The 9,444-nt window shown below is 36.1% G+C and overlaps 1 protein-coding gene across 2 annotated transcripts; it reads left to right on the forward strand.

The window, feature by feature from the left end:
- Positions 1-329: 329 nt before the first annotated feature.
- LOC110110259 (O-fucosyltransferase 20) lies at positions 330-4,395 on the forward strand. 2 transcript variants are annotated; one of them, XM_020841645.2, is made up of 6 exons: positions 330-1,061; positions 1,218-1,386; positions 2,316-2,405; positions 2,493-2,776; positions 3,384-3,642; positions 3,715-4,395. In XM_020841645.2, the coding sequence occupies exons 1-6, from the start codon at positions 472-474 to the stop codon at positions 3,967-3,969; spliced, it is 1,647 nt and encodes a 548-aa protein (XP_020697304.1). In that variant the 5' UTR covers positions 330-471; the 3' UTR covers positions 3,970-4,395. The 2 variants fall into 2 exon arrangements, with proteins under 2 accessions (XP_020697304.1, XP_028548064.1); XM_028692231.1 differs by having other exon boundaries at positions 3,723-3,931.
- Positions 4,396-9,444: the final 5,049 nt, after the last annotated feature.

The following is a 9,444-nucleotide window of genomic DNA, read 5'->3' on the forward strand; positions in this document are numbered from 1 at the left end:
TTATTATTATTATATTATTATTATTATTTATAACAACTTCATAATTATTTTTATAAAAAATTAGGGCGGTCCCAAGCAGCCTTAAGACATAAAAGAAGGCAAAAAAATAAAATAAAATGTTAATCAATAAATAGTTTTAACTTTTAAATTAAAAAATAAAATCTATTCTTAAAAATTCCCCAAAAAAAAAAATCTTAAAATTTTCAAATATTTTCAATTTTACACGACCTTCATCCGACCATCACCATCGGTCTGATAGGACTTCAGATTCCGATTGCTTAAGGTCTATACCGTACCTAATTAAACAACTAGCTAATGGTTATCTTCATCTTGGAAACTAACACAGGGACTTAAATCTGGTAATCCATTAAAATTCCGATGGTAATGGCCAATGCGCGTTCCCGCGCCATATGAGCTCCTTCTCTGCATCGCTGCATCTAGAGAGAGAAACTTAGGTCGTGGGCTTTGCCAATGGAGAGATCCAAGGCGAAGCAGCTCTCGTTCATCACGGTGCCTTCGCAGATCATTCATCCGCTCACCTCTTCTTCTTTCCAAGGGCTTCTCCTTTTGCCGAAGAAGTCATCTCGGCAGCAGCCGTTGTGCTGGCTTCTCTCCGCCGCAAGAAACCCTAGAACCTCAATACTTGCCTTTCTCTTCATCTTCTCTTTGTTTGGATTGATTGCTATAGGTCTTCGCCTGGACCATTTGCTACACTTCTCTCCTCTCCCCTGTGCCACCTCCGGGCAAGATGGGAGCTCGAAACCCTCTTACTTGGAGAAAGCGGAGGCAGTGAAGATAACAATAGAGCAGCAGGGAGAGGAGTTTTGGAAGCAACCTGAGGGAATGGGCTACCAGCCATGCCTGCACTTTAGCAGGGAGTACCGGCGTGCGAGCGAGGATATTCGCCGTGACCATCGCCGGAAGTATCTTATGGTGGTGGTTTCCGGGGGTATGAACCAGCAGAGGAACCAGATTGTCGATGCCGTTGTCATCGCGCGCATTCTCGGAGCTTCCTTGGTTGTTCCTATTCTTCAGGTTAACGTTATCTGGGGAGATGAAAGGTAACCGAATGCCGATTAATGTCCCTTCTCCACAGAAGAAACACTTGTTTTTTTAATTTTGTTTCGAATTAATTGATTTCTGGATAGCGTTTCCTATTTTTGGTTGCTCGTTTATTCAAGAGGTTGACGGCTCCTTTGGTTCTCTGACTCTGGCAGTGAGTTCTCAGATATCTTTGATCTTGATCATTTAAAGAAAGCGCTGGCCGACGATGTTAGGGTTGTTTCCTCTTTACCTTCCACACATTTGATGACGAGGCCGGTGGAGGAGAAGAGGACTCCCCTCCATGTTTCTCCACAGTGGATTCGATCTAGGTATCTGCGGCGGGTAAGCCTTTTCTTCCTTTTATTCTTCATATAATGACACGGATCATTAGAGATGATTTCAAACGAAATTTATCGTGCAAAGTTATGGTCTTTTTTGTGGTATTTTAAGTTGTACAGCATTAATCATTGAATTACAAGGGTATTGCAGATTTTGTCCTGAATCTAATTAAGCCTCGATCATTAGCGTCCAAGCTCATAGAATCTATGTTGTTGGATCAAATGAAGTCTGTGAAAAGTACCAGGACTTCATTACAGTTGTAGATTGATCGATTCCAAAGGCTAAGTTTAAATATTCTTTTTAATGATTTTAGGTTCGCAAGGCACCCGATTGACCACTAGACAACGAAGAGTAAGTAGCCGAGAGAGAGAAATTGTGGAAGAATTTGTACTAATTTTAGAGAAACAATTTGTTTCTTAAAAATATAGAATTGTGCATGATCCGTAGCCTCTTACTTATAAGTGAGGGTTAACGTCTGTGATACAGAAAGGGCTGTTAAAAGAGTTTCAAGAAAGGCATATGAAAGTTCTATTGTAATAAGATGAATAAAGGACGAGTTTGATGGACAGTTTCCCAAATAATGGGAATTCCTGGCGGGTTCTTAGTTGAGAAGAACGAATACCCTCGACGAGTTCTTCTGAAGAGAACCTCTCGGTGGCAGTTGAGTGATTTGGGATGAGTAGCCTTTGTCAATTGACGAGTATTGAGGGCTAATAGAATATTCCTCCTGGGTGATTTCTAACTTGACATATTCCGAATTGCTACCATAAAAAAGTTGTCCCAAATGAAGCCTAAGTTTACCTATCTCGTATATTAAATATTTTTAGTATGTTTCTTAGGATTTCAATTGTATTGCATCTATTTAACGTGAAGTCTTTGTCCTAATTTTTACTGCCAATCTTTTGTTCATGCTCGTCTCGTTCTTTTCTCAGCTTAATAGAGAGGGTGTTTTGCTACTAAGAGGATTGGATTCCAGGCTTTCAAAGGATCTCCCTCCTGATCTCCAGAAGTTACGCTGCAAGGAAAGGCTGTTCTCGTTTGCCCTTACAGTTTTTAGTTAGTGTCCGTCTTGACATGTTAATTGATTTATTCGTTTAAGTTCATTGCAGGTTGCATTTCAAGCTTTGAGATTTGCCACCCCAATTGTTGAATTAGGAAACAGGTTAGCAGAGAGGATGAGAAGCAAGGGTCCATATCTTGCTCTCCATCTTCGAATGGAGAAGGATGTCTGGGTGCGAACCGGTTGTCTTCCTGGGCTGAGCTATGAATATGATGATATTATTCATGAAGAGCGGAAGCTAAGGCCGGAGCTTCTTACAGCAAGATCAAACATGACCAATGAGGAGCGCAAGCTTACTGGTCTTTGCCCCTTGAATGCTTTGGAAGTGACTAGGTAGTTTTTTAAGATTCATATGTGAGTAAAAATGAAAGATAATCTTACATAGAAAATGAAACAATAGAAGAGTTCCAAATATAATAATAGTGTTCTTAAATATTAGCATAAGTTATTGGGTTGATGAATGTTCATCGATTAGTGTATTAGCTTAATTGAAGCGCTGATGCGCATCTAATGTATAACCAGAGGTAAAACCAGCCTTAATTTTCAGGGGGGCAAATTTATAAGTAAGAATGTAAAGATTTTTTTTTTGTTTTTTTCATAAATATCTTTACAACCAAAATTTGTTCCGGGGGCGCTGACCCTTGACACCTATTTGTTCATATCCTTTTTCGTTGTATGCTTTGTAGCTATGTAGGGGGTCCAAGGGGGCGGCGCGGGGTTCGCCCTAATAATAACATCTCTATATAATGTGTTTAATTATGTTGGGGCAATTGCCTAATGACCATAGTATTTTAAAATTTTTAGGGGGGCAATTGCCTAAAAATAGTTGTAATAAAGGTTAAAAAATAGATGGAGGGGGACAAATTACCTACAGCCCTTGTGTATAACTACAGCAATAACTGCTTTTTTGTCTTGTTCTGATAGTGATTCTGCTGTACAGGCTTCTCAAAGCGCTTGATGCACCAAGAAATACAATGATATACTGGGCTGGAGGGGAACCACTTGGTGGGATGGCTGTCTTGGAGCCTCTGAAGAAAGAATTTCCTTTCCTATACAACAAAGAGAACCTTTCCTTGCCTGGTGAACTGGAGCCATTTATCCAAAAGGCCTCACTTCTTGCAGCCATTGATTACATAGTCTGCGAGAAAAGCAATGTTTTCATGCCTTCTCATGGAGGTAATATGGGCCACATGATTCAGGTAATTTTGCCTTTCTTCACTCCAAACCATATCCGTCTTGAGGATTATTAACCTTTGTTGTTGTTTATGAAGGGGCATAGAGCTTTTGCTGGGCACAAGAAGTTCATAACCCCAAACAAGCGCCATATGCTCCCTTTCTTCTTGAATAAATCACTTCCAGAAACAGAGTTCAATAGGATTGTCAAAGAATTACACCAGGGATCTCTTGGGCAACCTGAATTCAGGACAGACAAGATTGGGAAGGATGTGACTGCATATCCAGTTCCTGAGTGTATGTGCAATTCTACTTCAACAAGGATCAAAACTGTAAAATCATTCAAAGGTTGAGGATGATTCTTTTGCCTGAGAAATTTTTACATTAGGATTCGGATTGCGATTCTCTTTCAAGAACCTCTTCGAATATATAATGAAATTCAAATTGGGCGCATCATTGAAGGGGAAGATCTGCTGGTGAAAAGTACAGAGGAGAAATACTTGAACATGTGATCAATGGAGTTCTACCTAGAGGCAAGAAATACTTGTCTTCGTTGGAGTAATTTACAAATCCTGTGTTGAGGTTATTTAATTCTTTTTGAAATATTTATGTACAGATGTTTATTGTGAGGGATGGTTTTCTACTTGGAGTTTTTTTTTTTCTTTTTTCTATAGATTGTATTCATCAGTATGGATCTCCCGTAGCATTGTTTGTGCATACATTTGTTATTCCTCAGCATCATTTGGAAAGGAGAAGATAAGGTCATTTTATGTTTTTAATCTGTTGAGCATTCTAAACACTTCTATTTCACTTGCAAATATATAGTTTACTATCATTAAATTTATAATTTTTATAGGCTTCGTTTGTAATAGCTTTCTTACTGTTTTTTTAAATAGTTTTTCCATACAAAAATTTTTAATTAAAAAAAATTATATTAAAAAATTATTTTAGGAAACAGTAAGAAAGATGTCTCAGCTGAAGTCATAATCTTCATATCGATTGGGTTAAATTGCTTTGATGTTGATGTTTTTAAATGATTGCTTCCCGGTTTGGAAATTAAGTTTTATATCTTGTTAGAGAAAGAGGAACAAGTTGAGATTCCTTTTTTTTTTTTTCAAAACTCATCTTCATATATGTAAGAAGCGAGTTCTAATTACGAGGATATATGGGATAAATGTATTTTATTCATATATGTAATAAGCGAGTTCTAATTACGAGGATATATGGGATAAATGCATTTTATTTAAAAATTTTGAAAAGGGAAAAATTATAAGGATCCTAACTCACTTGAACACTTCTAATGTCTTGAAATTAGATAAGTATGATGTCCTTCCTTGTAACTAAAGATAACATCAACACAAAGAGATTAAGTTGTAGCTATTATTAGCATTTGTGGTTGTTGATATATCTAGAGGTCATTGTGGTTCTAGTTTAATCTGAGTATATGACAATCTAACTCTTAAGGGGTAAGACCATGGTGTAGGACTGGAGAGAAATGGATGTGGTTCAAGTTCTTGAGGCTATTGAAATAGGCATATCACATACAACTATCATTGTGGTAGAATGATCATGATTTAGAATAAGGAATTTGCACGATCAAGATCATTCTAAACCTTAAACCCTAAACAAGCATTGTTGATGTGGAACATAACATGTAAGGATGATTAGATTAAGGAATTTGCACGCTTAATATTTATAACACAATAATTATATAATTATAGTGATTTCGAACGACAACATAAAACACAAAGAGCGGGGACATAAGCTTAGGCTAAATCACATGTGTAGGAGTTAAGCCCGTAAAACAATCAATTAGTCTAACATTGCATACATAGAAAGTTTCAACAAGAAATCCCTAGAATAACAATGAGATTAATACTATGAAAGATCCCTCACACAACTCTATGATTTACTAGGCTTTAGCTGAGGACTAACACGATCTCAGTGAATCAATTAAATTTCACAATTGAAAGTAACGAGGAAAATAAAGAGTGAGGGAAAGAGTTCATCGAAGGTAGCCGGCAACATATGGATTAATTGACTTCCCATGATCATCCACGATCCGGTTGGGAGGTGTTCCTCAATTGATGGTGCCATCGTGAAGATGATGCGTTCAATGTAGCTTTCCACGGACTCGTCGACGTCCAAATTGAAATCGAAATATGGAGATTGGAGAATGTCGGTCTGGTCCAGAGAATACTCTACGAACCCATGATCAACATTCGGGTCGGCCATGTATGATTGTCTAAGAGAGAAAGTGAAATTAATTTCAGGTTTAAGTTAATTGGGGGGTTTTCCTAAATTAAAGGAGGAGAATTTAAGAAGAGTTTTGAAATTCAAGTATTTTGAATTTGAATTTAAGTCTCATCCTAAATTAAGAAAGCATATATGGTGGATTCGAATTCAAAAGTTTGGAAGGAATTATGTGGCCGGCGGCTATTGTGGGGGAAAAGAATGTGGTCTGTAGTTTTAGGTGGTGGAGCAAGGGACTGATGGGTAGAGGCTAAAACCCGGTCAAGGGCTTGGGCTAGGCAACTTAGATCCACGAAATTGAGCAATTTCCTAATATGGATTATGTCAATTTAGGAAAGAATTTTAAATCAGGTTTCGAGTTGGAGCTCCCTCTTAATCTTCATGCTCCACTTTTGGAAAGAGGCAAGACAATCATTTTTGGATCCATGGGAGGGGAAGGCCGGCGGTTAGGGTTTGGGGTTTGGGTGGTATTTGGCTGAGGAAGGGGCGTGGGTTAAGTGGAAGGTGTCTTATTGAGGTTGACCAGCAGCTTGGGAACTTGAAGTGGCCGACGGGGTTTAGGGAAGAAGAAGTGGTTGGATGTAGGGAAAAGGAAGAAACGATAAGAAAATACTACGAGTACTAACTGCGAGTCCCGAAATCCACCGGTGGCTGACGGGTGATGTGTGGCTCTCTCTTAGGGTTTCTCCTCTTAAGAATTCACAAAGAGAATAAGAACAAGAAAGCTTAAATTTTTATTCATATTCATCATTAACTCAAAATACAAGAGACCTAACTTATAAATAGGCCTCATGAAAAGAAAAGAAATAATGACTTAAATGCCCTTCGGGCTACAAGACCACATGACCACCCCTTGGGATAAAATGGGAAAAATAGAAATATAAAATAAACTAGTACATACAACACATCAAAATAAATAAATAAATAAATAAACTCCTTATCGTAGTCGCTTATCTTTGATGTCCTCATCAAGTGTAGTCATTAGATAATGGTTGGTGACGCTAGCATCATTAATGTGTGTTAATGTTGTTATTATAATTGTATGATTACAAAAGATGTGAATGGATGTTGTCTAATCTTTATGTTTTGATAGACAATGCTCCTATAGTCATCATAGCCAATATGTTCAAAGTCAGTATTGGGTTGGTAGGATTTTTTTTTTTTTTTGTGAGAGGGCACCATTTGATCTTTAGTATTGGTGAATTGTGCTAATGACATTATTGTAGGTTCCAAGTTTAACACTAATGTTATTGTTATAGGACAACCATACATAGAAGAGGAGTGTTGCCTAGGTTCTAGGTGTTTATTAGCATGATTAGTGATATTTACTTGCTAAAATATCTTATTATTCTAACATCTTATCAAGGAAAAATATTAAAGATTGAATAATATTTTTGATAATTTAATGAATATTATATATGCATGTAAATAAATAGACACATTGAAGCAAAAAGTAGCATACAGATTAGTTGTAGCATGTCTTAAGAATACATGCTTATTATAGACTACAATGACATGAGTTTTGTTGGTAGATTGCTTTTTATGCAAGCGAATGTTGGAACACCCACGTGGTGCGATCAATGCTTGATATTGTTGTTGTTGAGTGTTGGAACACATCCCGTGATGAGATGCTTATGAGTTAAGCAAAGAGCACAACACATTGATATTGGTTGTAATGTATATCTTAAAGATATAGATTCAATACATGCTTATTAGAGACCATAATGACACGAGTTTTGTTGGTAGATTTCTTTTCAAGCAAGCAAATATTGCAACACATATCTTGATGAGATGATTATGACTTGAGTGAACATTACAACATTGATCTTTGTAAGGGTAAGAGTCATGGTGTAATGGTATCACAAGTTTTGTGCATTGTCTTTTGATAGTGGGTAATGTTATTAAGGCCATAAAAAAGGCATGTCGCGTACAACTATCATTATGGTAGGATGACTGTGAATGGGTGATGAGTATAGTTCAATCATGAGGTGATTGATGGCGATGTTGTAATCATTAGTGTGTGCATGGGTCTCTAGTTAATAGATCTAAAACCACTACTAGGATGGTAGGATAATAGTATTTGTGAGAGGGCATCATATGATGTATAATTCTTGTGGGTAATGCTCATGCCATTTATCATAGCTTTTAGGTTTAACATGAATATTGTAGTGATAGGACAACCATACAAGAAGAGGAGAGTTATCCAGTCTCTACATGTTTAAGGGTATGATTAGTGAGATTTACTATCTAAAATATAAAATTATTTTTACATATTATCCAGAAAAAATATAAATTCTTGAATAAATTCTATGATGATTTAATGAATTTTATAGATTCATATGTTAAAATAAACACATATAAGCAAAAAAGTAGCAATGACTTAAGGATGAGAGAAAATAATGTTCTTAGAAATGATACACAAAACTTAAAATTAACCCATATCAACTAAGAGCTACATCATTCAGCATCAAGGCACTTGATAGTGCTTAGGTGCCAACCTTTCCAACATCGATATGCTTATTTTTAAAATATTTGACATAATAATCAGTGCTTCAAAGTTGACCTATAACTATGTAGTGCTAGAATAAATATTATAAGTACTGGAGGAGCACCTGTGCTATTATACATCGCTTAGGTGCTATTATGTTAAATGCAACTTTTTAGAGCTATGAGAAGGCAATTTTTGGGAGACGAGATGTTCGCCATTAGAGGGAGAATCAGAGAAGGTATAAACACAGAAAGGATGAAAAATTAAGAGCAATTTTAGGCACAAAATTGCTCATGAACTTCATCCTTTCATCTTTGTTCTCTTTATTTTGTCTTCTAACTATCTTAAGTTCTATGAATCATATATCTCCCAACCCAGCATGAGCTAATTTTGTTTTCTGATTTTATTGTCTAATTGAAACACCATTTTTATTGGATTTGTTTTATTTCATAAGTGTTAAATTCTAGATTATTTAATTTTCATTTGTCCATCATTTATTTGGGACATCTTTTGGCCACTACTTTTTCACTATTTTTAACAAAATTTTTAACTCAAAAACTACTATTAAAAGAAGTAAAAAAACTATTACAAACGAAGCCTTAGTTAATTAAGACTTCGGTTGGAATGATTTTTTTATTGCTTCTTAAAATAGAGTTTTAGTACACAAATTTCTCAACTTCAAATATACAATATTTATTAATATCGAATAGTGAACTAACAACTCCTGATTTGAGATAGGAATAAACTCAAATTATTTTGGCAAACTTTAAAAAAATTAAGGAATCATGCAATGCTTTGGATATAATTGACATAGGAACATAGTGAGTAATGAATGTCAAAGGATTCGAATTTCTAATTATTGAAAGTTATTAGAATTTTTTTTTCTTAAATGATATCACATCATTTAATATTGTTGCGTGCTAGAATATACGCGGCAGTATAGTTTGTAAATTTGCGTCCGAGCGTTGTACGAGTATTCAGCACACAAACAAAAAAGAGAAATGAACAGCAAGGTTTTTACGTGGAAAACCCAAAAGAGGGAAAAAACCATGGGGCCTCGCCCAGTCGTAAAGTTCTACTAGTATTT

Source organism: Dendrobium catenatum, unplaced genomic scaffold (genome assembly GCF_001605985.2).
Source record: "Dendrobium catenatum unplaced genomic scaffold, ASM160598v2 original_scaffold_147986, whole genome shotgun sequence".
In the NCBI taxonomy this organism is placed as follows: Eukaryota; Viridiplantae; Streptophyta; class Magnoliopsida; order Asparagales; family Orchidaceae; genus Dendrobium; species Dendrobium catenatum.

Bases quoted from the DNA above. Each gene is read 5' to 3' on its own strand.
- LOC110110259 (XM_020841645.2), top strand. From the start codon at position 472: ATGGAGAGATCCAAGGCGAAGCAGCTCTCGTTCATCACGGTGCCTTCG. The intron at 1,387-2,315 runs GTAAGCCTTTTC...TTCTTTTCTCAG, and splicing joins GATCTAGGTATCTGCGGCGG to CTTAATAGAGAGGGTGTTTT. The intron at 2,406-2,492 runs GAAAGGCTGTTC...AGTTCATTGCAG, and splicing joins TCCAGAAGTTACGCTGCAAG to GTTGCATTTCAAGCTTTGAG.